This window comes from Parasteatoda tepidariorum, chromosome 7 (assembly GCF_043381705.1).
Source record: "Parasteatoda tepidariorum isolate YZ-2023 chromosome 7, CAS_Ptep_4.0, whole genome shotgun sequence".
Lineage (NCBI taxonomy): Eukaryota > Metazoa > Arthropoda > Arachnida > Araneae > Theridiidae > Parasteatoda > Parasteatoda tepidariorum.
In genome coordinates this window covers 55,597,730-55,615,145 of record NC_092210.1, presented here as the reverse complement: position 1 = coordinate 55,615,145, position 17,416 = coordinate 55,597,730, and the positions used below count along the sequence as shown (strand labels likewise).

At 30.1% G+C, this 17,416-nt stretch overlaps 1 protein-coding gene across 2 annotated transcripts in view; it reads right to left on the bottom strand.

Moving 5' to 3' along the window:
- Positions 1-13,494: 13,494 nt before the first annotated feature.
- The window catches only part of LOC107437425 (dehydrogenase/reductase SDR family member 11), a 54,478-nt gene continuing 50,556 nt past the window's right edge, over positions 13,495-17,416 (bottom strand). For both annotated transcript variants that reach the window (XM_016049425.3, XM_043049709.2), the window contains exons 5-6: positions 15,039-15,171; positions 13,495-13,950 (exon numbers count right to left, since the gene is read on the bottom strand). In XM_016049425.3, coding sequence (XP_015904911.2) covers positions 13,750-13,950; positions 15,039-15,171 — 334 coding nt within the window. In that variant the 3' untranslated portion in view covers positions 13,495-13,749. The remainder of the gene's footprint in view (positions 13,951-15,038; positions 15,172-17,416) is intronic.

Sequence of the window (17,416 nt, the reverse complement as noted above, 5' to 3'; positions counted from 1 at the left end):
CGGCATAGAATTGGCACCAAACGATACTAAGTACAATAAAGTTTTATATTAAGAAAATGCGAAAAAAATAATTGTCCTATTAAATTTTAAATTGCTCATTATTTTCTTTGCTTATGTGGAATTTTGTCTTTCTAGTTTTAAAGAAATGTCTCTTTAAATGTCTGTATTGAAAATTTGAATTTCTTTGTTTTATTTTATAAGAGAATAATGTGTTTATTTCAATGAAATAACAACTCTTGCAAGTATTTTCCTCTTTAAAGGTAAGTCATTAACATTATTACTCATTAATAAAATATAAAATTATTAAAGATTCAAATTGAATGCAATTTAAATACTTTTGTACTAATTTAGTAAAATGTATATTTATTTTTTTATTTTATATTCCTCACAGTTTGATTGTTTTACTTTATCTAATTGATTAAATTAAAATGCTTTTTGTTTTTGAAATATCGAAAATTAAAGTAAAATGTTAGCCTTATGATATCATAACTACTCACATAATGTATCTCAATCAAATAGAGAATCTATATAAATTCAATAGGTTTAACTCTAATTTTTATAATGCCGATAATATGATGATAAAATAATACAATTAAAGAAAAGTTATTGTATTTTGAAAAAAATGTGAAATTTTTCAAAAATATCAATTTTGTTTAAGTAAATTTATTGGTTTAATATTTTTAACATGTTTTATATGTTAATTGAAAAACACATTTTTATTTAATTTAATAGTTTAAGGATCGGTAATATTAAAACATTTTTAATTTTGTTATTTGCATCTAAAAAATTTTTTAAGATTTCATCTAAGAATTAATTGTGCTTAGAGTTTTTACAATTTTTTTGCTTTAATAGACCAAGTAAAAATTGGTATTGATTAAGAAGAAAAAGATTTGAACTATTGGGGAAAAAATTTCCTTTGAACACTTTTAGTTTCCATAATAGTTTAAATCCCAAATCATACCACCCTTTGAACCTCATAAAAAAGACTAAAGAATTTCAAAGAGATTAGAAAAATTGCAGTTTATGAAAGACGAAATGAGAAAGTTTTTACTTATATGTTTTATTCTATTCAGTGAAAATAATACCTTATAACTTCAGAGAGAAAGAAAAAGAATTGAAAGAATCAAATATAAGTTATCTATAAGAACATGAAAATAATTATCAATAAAAAAATGGTGTTAAGGGATAGAAACTTCGTATTTCTACATTGAGAGTTGGTGTCACAAGGAAGTTGCTGTCAAAAAGATGACGGAGTGTCGCTACTTTATCTCGCATCCAGGGCTTCAGCCCACCTAATGAAACCACTTAGTTACTTGCTGCTCCGTGCATAATATAGCCAAGAGGGCTAATCTGGCTATCTCATGACCGACAAAACGGGGGTTTGAGTCCCAGCATTGATACCACAATATTTCCTCCATTCCCTTCATATCATGAAGTGTTTCCAGTGTCCAGCACCGTAATTTGTGAACCTGAAATATTAGAGCACGATACTCTCATTCACACATAGATGGCAGCACCATAAATATGCTTAACACAAAAAAGTCTGTTATTCCCCATCTCTTAACAACAATAGGTTGGCTGGTCCCGACTGTATACCATCTGAGCTACTAAACACTGAAGAACCAGAGCTTTTAAACGCCATCTATAATATCATGGTTAAAATTTGGGATACGGAGAAATTGCCCATTGAATGGGAAGAAGGCTCCATTTGTCCCATATTTAAGAAAGGAGACCAATTCGAATGTCGTAACTATAGGGGCATTAAACTCCTCAATACGGCATATAAAATATTCTCCAACTTTTACAAGACTTCTCCCTTTTACCGACTAAATAACTGGAGACTAACAATGTGGGTTTAGATCACAAAGATCTACTATAGATCAAATTTACACCCGAAAACAAATTACAGAAAAAACTCAGGAATATAATATCAAAACTTTTCATTTATTTATAGACTTTAAAACTGCTTACGACACCATAAAGAGGGATAAACTACTGGAAACAATGGCTGAATTTGGGATCCCTACTAAACTCATTGACTTAACCAGAGCTTCACTAAGTAATATAGGATGCAGGGTTAAAATTCAAAATAAGTTATATGAACCATTTTCAACAGAGAGAAACTTGCGTCAGGGGGATTCCCTCGCCTGTCTACTCTTTAATCTAGCTCTGGAGAAATGTATCAAAGATAGTGGATTAGACCGAAAAGGCACCCTTTGGAATAGATCAGTTCAATTACTGGAATATGCCGATGAAATCGATGTCATAAGAAGGTCAGAGAGAGCAGTGAGAGAGGCCTTTCTGGCTCTTGAAACTTCTGCCACAAATATGGGCCTTACCATCAACGAAGATAAAACTAAATTTATAGAATCTCCAGTCACAACTGTAAATTATGATCCTTTGTTCATAAACGCTTACACCTTTGAAAAGGTTATGGAATTCAAATACATTGTAACAATGATCAATGACCAAAACAGCATAAAAACAGAAGTAGACAACTGAATTAAAATGGCAAACAAGTGTATCTTTGGACTAAGAAAGCAATTAAGATCAAGCCTAATCAGTCGAAAAACCAAAATTAAAATTTATGAGACTCTTATTCCACCTGTATTGTTCTATGCAAGTGAAACACGGACACTAAAGGCAGACACTCAGCGTACTCTTGGTGTTTTTGAAAGGAAAGTCCTTAGAAATATTTTTGGCCCAGTACAGGAAAGAGGCTGTTGGCGAATCAGATACAACTTTGAATTATATAGACTCTGTGGACAGCCACATATGGTGCAGGTCATCCGAAGCAATAGATTAAGATGGCTTGGCCATATCTGGAGATGTCTAGAAAACAATGCAGTACGAATCGCCACCCTTAAAAATCCTTCTGGATCTCGGGTCAGAGAAAGACCTCCAACTAGATGGCTGGATGACACTACTATGGATCTCAAAGTAATAAAGATTAACAACTGGAAAAAAGTCGCCATGGATAGGAGGCGTTGGAGGCTACGCGTGGTTGAGGCAGCTAAGGCCTGTAAGGGGCTGTCATGCTGAAAAAGAAGATTCCCCATCTCTTACGATAGGCTAAGCAACCAGATAAAATAAATAAATCTCATACCACTGTTCATTTGGAAAAACACAGCTCCAATTTTCATAACCTAACGAAAAGCCTGGCTCCAATGTCGAGCTATATTTCTTTTTTATGGTTTTGAAACCCTGCTAGTAGTAAAGAGTTAAAAATCCATGTAGTTATTTTTATTCATGGTTTTATAACCATACTAGTTGTAAACGGTTTCTAAACCGTAAAAGTGAAAATGTTCTTTACTGTAAACTTGACAACTAATTAGATGGACAGACTGTCGTAGTTTTTTACCGTAATTTTAGAATGAAAATTACAACAGCACACTACTCGTATCCAGGATAATATACTCAAAAGTATCTTTCCAGCTTTTACACTCAATGTCATCTAATATTAAAATTGCCGTTTCTTTACACTTGAATAAAACAAGATTTTTTTCCTTTATTCCTGAATTCTATTTGCTTGTAAGAAGTAAAGTTTCTTGGAAATATTTTTGACAAAATCACTGGTATTACGGGGCAATCACATATGAATTAGTATGCCTCAAATATCTCATGATTCCTATCTTCAATCTTAAGATTGAGTTCTAGTTAGTGAAAATCTAATTTCAACGTTTTCAACTTTTATAATTTTCATCCTTTTTTTGCAATCTGTACAACACGTAATAAAATAATTAAAAAAATCATTATTTCATCATCGTCTACTACAAAGAAATAATTATCAAAATCGAAAAATCAAACATATTTCAATTTGTAAAAATTATTCATCGAAATTTTACGTTTAAGTTATGAAATTGAGATGAAATCGTCCGTAATTTTGAAATATATGAAAAATTTTTACCTTCAATGAGTAAAAAAAGAAAGAATACGAATTAGGGGCCGTTCAAAGAGTACGTACATCCCTTATATACGGTAATGTACGCAGGGGGAAGGGGATTAAAATTTCTCCTTTTTTGTGTACGTCCCCCTTAGGCAAATAAGAGTAGAAAATATATAAATAATAAGTAAACAAAGTTGTTTTTTCTTTTTTATTTCCAACGGCGTGAAAATATTTGAAATTTTTTTATATTATTTTTTTATGTAGTTTTATCTTCTTTATACTTGAACTATTCAAAATTGCTACTATTCTTATAAATAGAATTAGTATTTGTTTGTCACCTATTGTTTAAACAATTTATCTTTACTATTCTATTATAGGAACATTATATATCGTAACATTACATTGCATTACTATGCTTAAAAGTTAGGTTTTCTGCGAGTATAGATAATTTTCAAAACCAAAAATGAGAAATAATCACTAATACTGAGGATTAGTTCAGAGTACCGTGACAAACGTAGACTGAAAAGGTAGGAAGTGAAGCAAAATCAACGAAAGCTGTATCTGTTCAGGCGAACAAGGTCGTTATATTAGCGCAATGAAAAAAAATACAGAAACATCTTCTCCAATGAAGAGGAATGCGAAACTATTCGCCTAATGGGTAACCTGTGATCGTAATACTATGATCAATTTTTATTATATATTTTAAGCATGATATCACTCTGAAAAATCAAAATTTTTAAAAATTGAAACTAAATAAAATATTAAATCCAGTTTTATTTTTTTTTAATTAGTTTCGAACAAGAATTTTAAAAATAGAGATTAAGCGTGTTAATTACGGAGCAACGTGTACATTGCTTTAGACTATTGCGTTCTGCAAGCAGCGTGTAAAATTTAAACAAAAGGTTGAAAACCTGTGGTCTGTAATGTATAGGGAAGCAACGACAATTTTAAGATATATAAATTTAACAATGTGTTTATTTCCGAAAATTTTTGTACAACTTTCTAATATTTAAATAATGAACAGTGCTCATTTATGCGTACTTTATACACATACTTGTGCACATTTACAAATCATGATGCATTCTTTTAGGGCTTTAAGGATACACTCATCCTTAAAGCACTTCTTTCTGCTAAAAATATTATGATTTTCAAATAATCTAAAACTATCTCGATGCTTTTGTATTCTTTAATTTACACTCTTTCATGTAAATGCAAAGAACTATATTACTTGCGCCATAAATGTGTAATTACCTCGAATGAAAACAATTAAATACCTTAAAAAAACAATTTCGATTATGCAATGGTGTATTCTAAATATATAAAATAGGCTTATTATCAAGCTAATCACTTAATTAACGGCACAAAAATTCACCTAAAATTAGTGCATAAATTAATAAAAACTTTTCTATTGAACACATAAAACCAAGAAAATGTCTAAGCAATAATATTTTTAAAAAAAACAGTAAATAAAGAATTATAAACACCGACGAAAGAACAATGCAGAAGAATTTAAAATACGTTGAGAACAATAAAAGATATTACCACTTAATAACTGTTGAAAGTGTCTGGTCACCTCGATTGTGGGAAATAAGTTCTGTTTTGCAGCGAACAAACTCTGAATTGCACTTGACTCGTCATGAAGAAGAATACCTGTTATTGATCAATTCACGGTTTCTGTTTAGATACGTTTGTCTCACTATGTCAACTCTCCAGTGTTCTCTCGTTTTTAAGCTGCTCTGTTTTTAAGCTTGAACTCAATTGGTCATTAGAGTTATAAAAAATATTTTTAGTCCAGCTTATTATACGTTTACTAAAGATTCACATCCTAACAGACAATTAAGATTTCGTCCAATAGAGCACTGTTATGTCTCGTTTCGGTAACCTCGGCTCTCAACGCAAAGACTGGGTACCCGTTTGATGGGCGTCTATGCAGGACCTACAAAAGCTGAACTGCAGCGACTACAGCCAAGGAATTAGTTAGAATCCCTAGCGGGGCTGATGCTAAGATAGCCACCACATATGAGTATGAGTATGAGTACTACATCCAAGGCTGAACAAAAGTTTGATAGATATAAGGAAATACTCTGCAAATTGCCTTTAAAAAAAATAAAAATAAAATAAAATCTTACTAATAAGTACTATATTTGTAAGGAATTTTGTTCGAGCTCTCAGCAATAGTTTCTTAACAATAGTCCCTCTCTCACCCTACCTTGAATACGCCCTTGACTATATCACATTTAAATTACATACATAATTTTCTTAAATTGTCTTATTAAATATAAATGTGCTTTTCAATGAAATTCTAGTATTTTTAAATTTTACATAGGTAAACTTGTGTACCCGGTTTTTACCCACTAGACTGAGGCCACAGATTAGACTTTTCCGGGGGAAAAATCCAAATATATCAATACAATGCACAGTGGGCGAGAAGGCCATGATCTTTGGCCAAAAGTCAAAAATTAAATTTCAACTATAATATGTTTAGGCAGCTTTAATATCGCCCAAATTAAGTATTCATAATCATTCCAAGCATCATAATTTACTTTTTGAACCGACGAGAGTACAATGCAGTGAAAAATATGTTAAAAATTTTTTTTTAAATTTAACTTTTAAATTTCTATTTCAGAAATATATATAGGAATTTCACCTTTCTGTTACATTTTTATCAGGTTAATTAGTCTGAAATTATATTCCAATTTTTCAATTTGTTGAATTAGTTAATACTCTTGACAAACTTATAGTTTATATCTTATCATCTGACATTTTACAATGTTTGAATCACTTTCAAAACTTATCTCCAAAAAGTTCCACAAGGTAATTAGCTAAACCTTTTTTGTTGCCTTCTCTGATGTTTCTTGTTTCGAAAAAATCTGCCCTATTTTGCCCATATTGAAAAGGTGGACTAAATATACCGAAAAACAAAAATTATGTTTTTTTTTCATGCTTTCACGTTATTTTGTTATTAATTCGCTTTATTTTGTAATATTACTTCGTAAGTATAATTTGCTTTTTATTTTTAATATAAAATTACGAAATTATTATATTTTCATTGCTATATTTAAGTATTTAAGCGTATTATTGTGGTATTGCTTTTATGATGTTTTGCTACTTTTATCTTTGCTGCACTGCTATAATTACTTTAAAGTTTTAGTTTCTCTTTCATAAGTTTTCACCTGCCTTTTTCTGCCCTTAAATAATTCAGTCAAAAATAAAAAGAAATAGCNGCCATCTTGTTTTTATTTTTTTTGTATTTTTAGTGTATTTCAAAATTTCAACTATGAATTCAATTTACCTGCACATGAAAATCCTAAATAAAGACCCCCAAATTTTGAAACAATTTTGGCCACGAAACCTTAGATGCTGGCCCACTGTGCAATGGTGGGAAAAGCATCGAAAGGAGAAAATAAAAAAGAGACTGATTTATAAGCTAAATTTTATCAAGTAAAAATATCACAATTCAAAATAAGACACGTATAGGAACACATTAAGTGGGAAGGGGAAAAGGATGTCACGCACTTACGAATCACTTACAAAACAAATGCATAAGAAATAAACTTTAGTACTCCAAATATTTATTTCATTATTGTTACACATACATGTGCAGGCCTCATCATAAAGTATAACTTATAAGCCCTAGTCAAGGTGAAGAACATACAGCTCACATTAGAAAGGAACATTACAAGGATGCCTCCGCTGTAGCGTGAAGGTAGTGGGTTCGAATCCAAATTATATTCCTGGATACATTTTTGCAATGTCTTTCTCTATCTAGTGTTATTTGTTCGTCAATTTTACAAGAGCTTATTTGATAAACTTTGCAATGATCACACAAGCGTACATATGCAAGGGTAAGAATAAATAAACAATTTTAAATATATAGATGCATCCAGGGTAGCTGCAGGATACGAACTCGCGACCTCCATGCTTCCAATTTAAGATTTTGGAGCTCCTGATACGTAACAGGTAAGTTACTGATTTAGTTCAGCTTTGTTTAGGTCTTTGCATACTTTCAACTACGCATTTTCAAAAGTTTCAAAGGTTCATAGATATTACCTTTTAGCTTGAATAGAAATGAAATAGCCAACCGATCAGAAATAAAGTTAACTAGAATTTACTAAATATAATATAGGTTATCGAACTGAACACTTGTCCCGCAGTGGACTGATCGCTAAGACACGGTTCCCAGCAGATCACCGAAGTCAAGCATCATTGTCTGCAGTCAGTGTGTGGGTAGGTGACCACTTGGAATAGTCTGCGTAGGGACCGAGGGAGTGTTGTATTGGTCCTCGTTAAACTGTTCTACAGTAAAGTGCTCGACTTCGCATCTAGGTCGTCGGGTAACCGAAGCGGGGTGACATCCCCTCTGCAGAGGATCAAAATTGTGATAGCATGCATTCGGTTCATCCTCGGGGATGTTTCCTAGACCGTCGCCAATAGCCCATTGAGCAGCTCTAGTGCGACGTAAATGAACTACAACTACAACAACAAACTGAACACTTTTGTTTTTCCAGAAATTATACGCCCCATAGTGAGCTAATAGTAAGGAATTAATCGTAAAGATCGTATAGCACCGAAATCAAGCCTCACTGGCAGCGGTCAGGGAGCGAGGGAGGTGACCACTTTGATCAGCCTAGGAAGGAACCGAGATTGCGCGGTATCGGTCCTCGTTAAACTGTTTCTACAGTAAAGTGTTCGACTTCAAGAGCTGGTCGTCGGGCTACCAAAGCCGGGTATCGTCTCCTCTGTAGAGGATCAAAAATGTGATGCCATGTCTCCGGATCATCCTCAGGGATGTTTCCCACACCGTGGCCAATAGCCGATTGAGCAGCTCTAATGTGATTTAAATATATTACTACTACTAAAATTGTTCTAAAAGTATCAAAATTACCGACTCTTTTGGTCACAAATTTTACCACATTTACCACCAAATACTATAACGATAATGAAACCACGTTTAATTTGTAATATTTACATAAGTTATTACCAAAGCGATACAATAAAAATTACCGTTCGTTTCATTATGCTCATGGAGCCAGAAAATGGGTTAAATTTTACCACATTTTGATAGTAATTTCTTTCACCGTGAAAATTTACTCTTGTAGGTAATATAATGTCCTATATAATAAAAATATTGATTATGCTGTGTGCAGGTTTCAGAAATCAATTTTGTAACATTAAAAAATTATCCCCGTTTTCCCCTATCTCAATATTTGACTCTCTGACATTCGAGAAGAAAAAATCAGACTTAATGTTAGTTTGCTCCTTGTAATCTAAGTTACGTATCCTTCTATATAACACAAAATTCTATTTTTGAAACAATTTACTGTTTGAAAACGAAGAGTATGGTAACATATTCAAGGATTGATTGTCGGAAAAAGCAATATGACCTAAAAACAATAATTTATTTGCAATAATTTGTCAAATGAATTTTTATGGGACTCTTGCTTGGTTAAAATTTTGGCTTTGTTTCCATCTATACAACTCAATAATATACTTTCAAGTATAGTTTAAACTTCAGAATTATATACTACAATATTTTAAATAATAAGAGTCTAAAAAATATTTATGCTCTTCGAATAAAGGTTGCACATTTCAAACTAGTAAGGTAAATTGTTAAATGCCAATTGTGAAGTTAAAAATTGAGACATGTTTTTTCCCTATAAGACGAAACATTCTTCTGCAATTTTTTAAAGTTGTTTACAGATTGAATACAAAAGGTATAATAAGATTTAAAATAATAAAGCGTGAAGATTATATTTATGTTTTAAAATAGAGGTTTCAGGGTAATTTTTGTGAAACAGTTGCTTCAAACTTTGTGGTAATAAAAATTTAGCCACACTTCTCTTTTTATAATCCGATAATATACTGCTTCACTTTTTAAAAAAATTACAGTTAGAGTATAAGCTGTATAACACCATTTTCAAAAGTGACGATCGTATAAAATATTTATGTCCTAAATATATAGTTTTATAATGCAAATTTGAGAAATAATGTTTTAAGGTTCTCTTTGTATGTTCTGCTGCCACTTTTAAAACATTTGATAGCTAAATGCAAATTATATGATATACCATTTAAAAAATGACTCGTGTAGAAAATGTAGGTTACCGTAAACTGCAAGTTTCTCAATTTGAAAAGTGAAATTCATTTCTTAAGTGTATTAATATAAAAATATGGTCTCATTTTTATCTAAAAATTTAAATTTTGACTGCAATTTTTAGAGTACTTTGCAATTAGGCTACAAAGTGAGTGTAGAGGTGGGTAAGTATAAATTTTTTTGATATCAGTTACAAACTGATACTATTACTACTGAGTATCAGTTACAAAAACTTTATACTTTTGGTTTTAGATACATATCAATCTACATTTATGGAGGAGTAATAAGGTAGAAATTTCAATTTCTTTTAAACATAATTTCCCTTACTTGAGTTAAATCTAATATGAAGTCAAATATTTTTTTAAAAGAAATGTAACATACTTTTAATATAATTACTTTCAATGAAGTTATGAAAATATAATATGTCCACAAACTCTTATAAGATATAACTATCACAAATCCATATATTTATTTTGGTTAAATAATATACATAATGAAACATTTTTCGTTTATTTATATCTGGATAATTTTTAATTAGATTTCAAAAGAATCTCAACACTTTAGCCTGATCACCAGAAAAAAGTTTATATATCAAATTAAAATGAAAATCGTCTACATCAAATAGTAAAAAAAAGAATTTTTTATCTTCGTAATTTAACATTATTAAAATAAAGTAAATGGTCCGCAATTTTTCGTAATATATTTAAGAAAAAGCTCACTTGAAAATGATAGTAATAATTTTTTTTAAATAAATATATTTAGTTTTACGAAAAGTATTCGTCAACATTCTTTTGTAATTTTGAAAGTTGAAAAAAAATTTAAATACGATTTGATTTAAACAACACGACAATTTAATTATGTAGGGACTCATTACTATTAATCATAATACTTCTGTAAGGAAATGAAATAGTATCCATATTATTCTTCCTTGGATCATTTAAAAAAAATGTAACTACAGTTTGTAACTAAGCTTCAAATTGATATGATTCCGCTTATTGATACAAGTCCGCAGAAGAATACAAGTTAATACGAGTTTGGGGATGAATACAAGTTAATACGAGTTTGGGGATGATTACAAGTTAATGCGAGTTTGGGGATGAATACAAGTTAATACGAATTTGGGGGTGAATACAAGTTAATACGAGTTTGGGGATGAATACAAGTTAATACGAGTTTGGGGATGAATACAAGTTAATACGAGTTTGGAGATGAATACAAGTTGATACCAGTTTGGAGATGAATCCAAGAAGCAATCGATTCAATTGTGAGTAAATACTTAACATAGGAACGTCTAGTGAATGTGATATTTGAAAATCAAGGGGAAAGAACGGTTACAGTCGATGTCCATTTTTCAGAAAAATGACTATTGCAACGTGATCTGCTGCATTTCAAGAATCACAAAGTTCTGACAAATCACTTACGTGGAATATTGGCTCTTCTCGAAAGTTATTACACAGTAAAAATGAGTCTTGATGGAGAAAAACGTTTTCCGTCCACGCGTAGAAAAAAAAAAGATAAAGTATAGTGAAAAAGACGATGGGAATGCTGGTTGGTTGGTTCTAATGCCACTTGCCACACGGGCAAGCCTGCTTGGTGAAACCGAGCAAATATAAGGCAGAGTGTGCGATTCTTGTTTTCCAGTGGCGCCATGCATAGCCAAGAATTCGACTTCGCCACATCATACGTCACACCTGTTTATAAGGCGGACCACTTCATACATTCATTCATCCACAGATCGTAATTTTGACCTGAATCAGAGAACGATCGACCTCCAATCCAGTACACTCAGAGGTATTGATTTGTTATGGGAACATGGAGGACTTTTGCGACTCGACAGATTTAACACGCATCAGTCACTTTACTATCGGCGGGGTTCGAACCCATGAACTCTCGGACATGAGCCCAGAGCCCTACCAACCAGGCTATCCCGGCCTTGGGAATACTAATGAGGAAATATGGATTTGGGAAGAAAGTTTGAGGGGAAAAAATGGTTCTTGCTCAACCCAATTTTCAAATTTTATTCTTTGCCTATGAAATTTATAATCAAGTATATATTTTTCGCTTCAGTTTCTTAGCATTATTTATTCAACATGCATATTAGTGTCACGAGAATTATATCTTGATATTTATTTTACACTTATCATTTTTGAAAAGTCATTTTATTTTATAGTTTTATGAACGGTGTTAAAGCGGTAGGTCTGTTTGCATTTTAGTCTAATTCAAGAAGAAAAGAAATTGTAAAATATGTCGAGTTAATTTGCTTAATTATTTTTCACTTAGTTTACTGACATACCTGGTAAAGGAAACCCTCCTGGAGGCAGTCGGCGCTGCTAATTGTAGCAGCATCTGCAAATTAATTATGTGGATTGAATGTCATCTTAAATTTTTTTTAAAAAAAAGAAGATCGAACAAAAGAGAAAACTTTATTTTTCAATCCAAGCTTATAATCAACAATTTATAATCCTCCCTTTATTAAATATTCCAGGAAAGAAACACATCTATGCAGGTGAACGACACTGTATCATCCTGTTATAAGTTATTTGCATTGAAAAAGATAGAAAAGATACAGTTTAATAACCATTCCTCAGGGCCATTTTCTATCTTACATTCAATCCACTTAATATTCATTATTCTATTTATTGTTTCATTTCTCAGCGAAGTATCTATGATGATATGATAATCCATTTTTATTTAAAGAAACTTTAAATAGATTACAGAAATTATAAAAATAAAAGCACCGTACAACAACGATTTTATTAATCACTCGCTTCGATAGGTAACAAAAAGAATTTTATTATGATCGCTTGCAAGTTTAACCTTTTAATTAAAAACTTGTTTCCGCCTGATTTTTGAATCAAATTAAATTTAAGCAATGTAAATTTTTTGTGAATTATTTCAGCATTTTTAAATGCTCATAATTTATAATACTCATAAAGTCATAGTTTTTAAATACTTAATATTTGGGATTTTTTCGACGTGTTTACTGAATTTTCTTAATAATAATATCTGTCTGACTGCCTTGAGGCTTCAAACAAATGGGGATTTATTGAGATAAGAGCTGCAGAAAATCTACATATATTTTATTAATTTAAATATATTTTATTAATTAAACGTTTGAAAATATTCCTTTCAATTTCAAAAGAAATTGTATTTTAGTGGAAATTTAATTTTTTGATATTATACCAATATTTTTACATTTTAGGATTTTTCAAATAAAACCAAACATTTTAAAAAGGAATTTTACTTTATGAAATACTCAATATTTGTGATTTTTTTACGTACTTGCTGAATTTTCACAGTATTAATATCTATCTAGCTGCCTTGAGGTTGCACACAAATGGGTATTCATTGAGATAGAGCAACAGAAAATCTAAATATATTTTATTAACTAAACTTTTAAAAATATTCCTTTTAATTTCAGAAGAAATTGCATTTTAGTGGAAATTTTCTTTTTGATATTTATGTCCCTATTTTTAAATTTTAGGAATTTTTCAACTTTTTCAAATAAAACCAAATATTTTTAGAAAAGAAAATTTTATTCAATTTTTTCCAATATGAGATGTTGGTGGAGAATTGATTTGACTTTTTGTAACAATGAGAAAGGCAAATAAGAAACGCTGCTGTTTTCAGGGATACTACAAGAGAGTCAATTAAATCAAGATAGCCAAAATCCTTTACTTTAGAGTGGTTACGTGGTAACAGATATTTTTGTATCAGGAATATGTTTCTTAAAACACGCTGTTACAATCTATATCTTTAGCTTGGTACTTCATTACGTAGCTTGCTGTTGAGGTCTTACGAGAACATCGTGTACCTCAACATAGGGAGGAGTTCCTAGAATGTATACAACTGTTCCGGCAATATCATCCGGTTGAAGACATTCCATAGAGTTGTATAAAGCACATCCTTGTGCTGGATCACTTTTCTGGAGACGAGGAAAAAATTCTGTTTCCACCACTCCCGGACTTACACTCTGAAAGAAAGGGTAAAAAACTGTAAAGAATATAGTAAATAGATTATTAGTTATTTTTTTAAGATGAATTACACTTTATAAAAATTCCATTAGGTGAACCTAGGCAACCGCCTGTTGATTCAAAAGAAAAAAGGGGGTAAATTCAAGCTTATGATTTATGTAATCAAGTTTACGATTTAATGAATGATATTTATTGTTTAATAAAGAGAAGACTTTTGCGTTACGTTATGGCTTCCCGCAAACGCTAATTAAATTTTACTTCGCATGCATGAAAATCAACGTAAAAAAGTGACGTATACAGCTCTTGAATGCAGCTTTTACTGAATACAGCCTTTGCATTACGCTTAGCGAAATCTTAACTTTAACCCTGTTTCTCAAAAGCCGCACGTTTTAATGTGTGCGTTGGTTTAATTGCATTTGCGAAACTTCTTTTCCTTATTTCCATTTTTTTCTTTATTTTCATTATTCTTTATTTTCGTTCTTTTTTTTTCATTATTCCTGATTTTCAATATACTTTTTAAAATATGAATTATTTGTTGTAAATAGAGGAAACGCTCTTGATGAAAATGTTGCAGTTTCGGCAAGAAACATGTTTCAAATCAACGAAATCGATCAGAGTAGATTTTTTTTTCTTGATATGGAAGAATATTTTTTAAAATTATACAATTTTACTTTAACCACAGTTCATTTATTTTTCTTATTTTAATATTTTATTATTTATTGAATTATTTGTGAGTAATTTTAAAATTAAAAGTACGAAATATGCTTTAGTAATAAAAAAAGTGCTTATTAACATGTAGTTAACATATGGTTAACATATATAGTAATAGACTTTATATTAAACATTAATTGTAGTTGCTAAGATATCCATTTATTCCCTAGATTACTTTTCAACTAAAGCTAAATTTGATTAGTTTTGGAATAAAACTTACTAATAGGTACTAAAGAAAACTTTAAAAAATAATAATAAGCTATATACAAAAAAGCAAAACTAATAGAGAAATTACATTAATTTGATTAAGAAAATTAAGAGAATGTATTTATTACTAACTTATAACTAAAACAGTAAATGACTACAATTTACTAACCGATACTCGTATTTTACTCTTCATTTCTTTGACTTCTCTACGAAGGCCTTCGGTTATTGCTCGAACCATAAACTTAGTACCACAATAGAAATTGTTACCAGACATTCCTGGAGCTACTCTGTGACCACCCATACTGGAAATAAATAAATATTATTTTTAATAATAATTGAAATCATTCATTTATCAAGCCATTCATTTATCAAGCCATTCATTACAAAGAGGGCATTTAAATGCCGAAGTTTATTTATTTAAAGGTGAATATCTTTTATGGCAGGGAAGAAGAAAGACACATTAATTTAACTGGGAACTATGACTGTCTACTTTTAAGGAATAACTGGGTTTCATTTATCTAAATGATCATAATTTTCCATCACTATATTATCTATTATCGCCAAAAATTTCCTTTAAAGTGACCAAAAAATAGTTGTTTCATAATTATTTAACAATTAAACAACCAATCCACTGAATTGACCACGAAATCATTAAGTCAGTGTGTAAACAAAGAAGCGAATTAATAAATTAATAAATCAAAAAAAGTTCATTAATTAATCAATGAATCATTAAAAACACACGAATTACTGAATCAGTAACTGCGTAAAAAAACGGAAGCAACAGAAAGAATCACATTTAATTTTTAATAAGAAGGTATAAAGTTTTAGTAACCACAACATGTTACGTTACGTTACATGATGGTTACTAAACGTTATTACGCTAAATGTTATACGTTATTTACTTCAAAAGGAAACTAATTAATTAATAATAAATTAATGAATCAAAAAAGTTAATTAATTAATCAATGAATCATTAAAAACACGAATTAAAGAATCAGTAACTGCGTAAAAAAACGGAAGCAACAGAAAGAATCACATTTAATTTTTAATAAGAAGGTATAAAATTTTAGTAACAACACCATGTTACGCTACGTTACATGATGGTTACTAAACGTTATTACGTTAAATGTTATACGTTATTTACTTCAAAAAGAAACTATTAGAATTAAAAATAAAAGACAACGCACCAGCTGGAAGTTTAATCGATTAAATGTAAAATAAGTCATACGATACATCATAAAAGTTAGTAAAGAGCAATTCACTTAAATGCTTAACCCCAACCCGCCCCCAAAGGGGGAATCTAAGGATTCAATTTACATTAAAATCAAAAGATTACAGAATTCCAAATAAGTTAGTAAAAAGCAATAAAAAATCTATCTAAAAGGGAATGTTTCGACTAGTAAACAAAATTAAGACCTTATTTAAAGAACAAAATCAGATATTTTTGTTCTCGTTAACAGAAAAATATCGAATTATGACACACAAAAAAGAAACAAATATTTATTCATTCGATTTTGCTGCAGTTTGCATGAGTTTAATGAGTTATGTAAGAAAATATTCAAGGACAATATTGCTAAAAAAAATAATAAAAATTTAAAAAAAAACTTAGTTAAAAATTAAAAAAGTTATCAATTACAAGATACAATCTCATCACCTGGTAATGTGATTATATTCATAAAAATGTTGCTTTTTAATATTGTATTAACATAGTCAAAGCAAATTACATCAATAGCGTAAGAAGCTCCAAAATAGAAGAGACCGATTTGTAAAGATAATGTAATCAAGAAATTTTTTTAAATAAAACACTGATAAGAACATATAAAACGAAGAGGGAGAAAGATGTCATGTAGTTACAAATAAGTTGCAAAAACGGTTTTAAAATATTTTCGTAAGTTGCCAGATTACAAATTATGAAATTAAAGCGTAAATAGAGAGTTGGATTTCTTTTCAAGGTGCGTTCATACTGAAGTTAAAAATCACATTTAATTTGTCCATTAACCTAGATTGGCCCGAAAATTGGATTTGTGCAAAATAATATATTATACTAGATAATTCGAAATTTATAATTAATAAAAAGTCGAATTTTAAATACAATAATTTAATTTAATATTTTTTATAGAAATTATAAATATTTCTTGCGTTAGTTGGTTAGTAATAAAATTTCAAACGAATTAAAATAAAGTAGAAATCTAATTTTAATATTTGGTTGCCACGGAATTTCGCAAAAGGTTGAAATTGCTAATGATGAGATTATATCTTTTCGTTATAATTTTTTCTCTAATGCTTAACATTTCTTATAATTCTAAAGTTTTAATAATCTCTCTCATTATTTTGTTTGAAATTCTTTTTTTCCTTTCCTGTTTTCCTTGGATTTTAATTTCTTATTAGGGGTTATATATATTCTAGTACTTGCAGTTTACGCGAGCAGTTAATAAAACTTAATAAGACTTAATAAATCTTAAATTCTTAAATTTTCTATGACACTTTTTTCTTTTCTTATCCATCTATAAAATTTTTTAAGCATATGAATAAAATAAAGAAATCCTA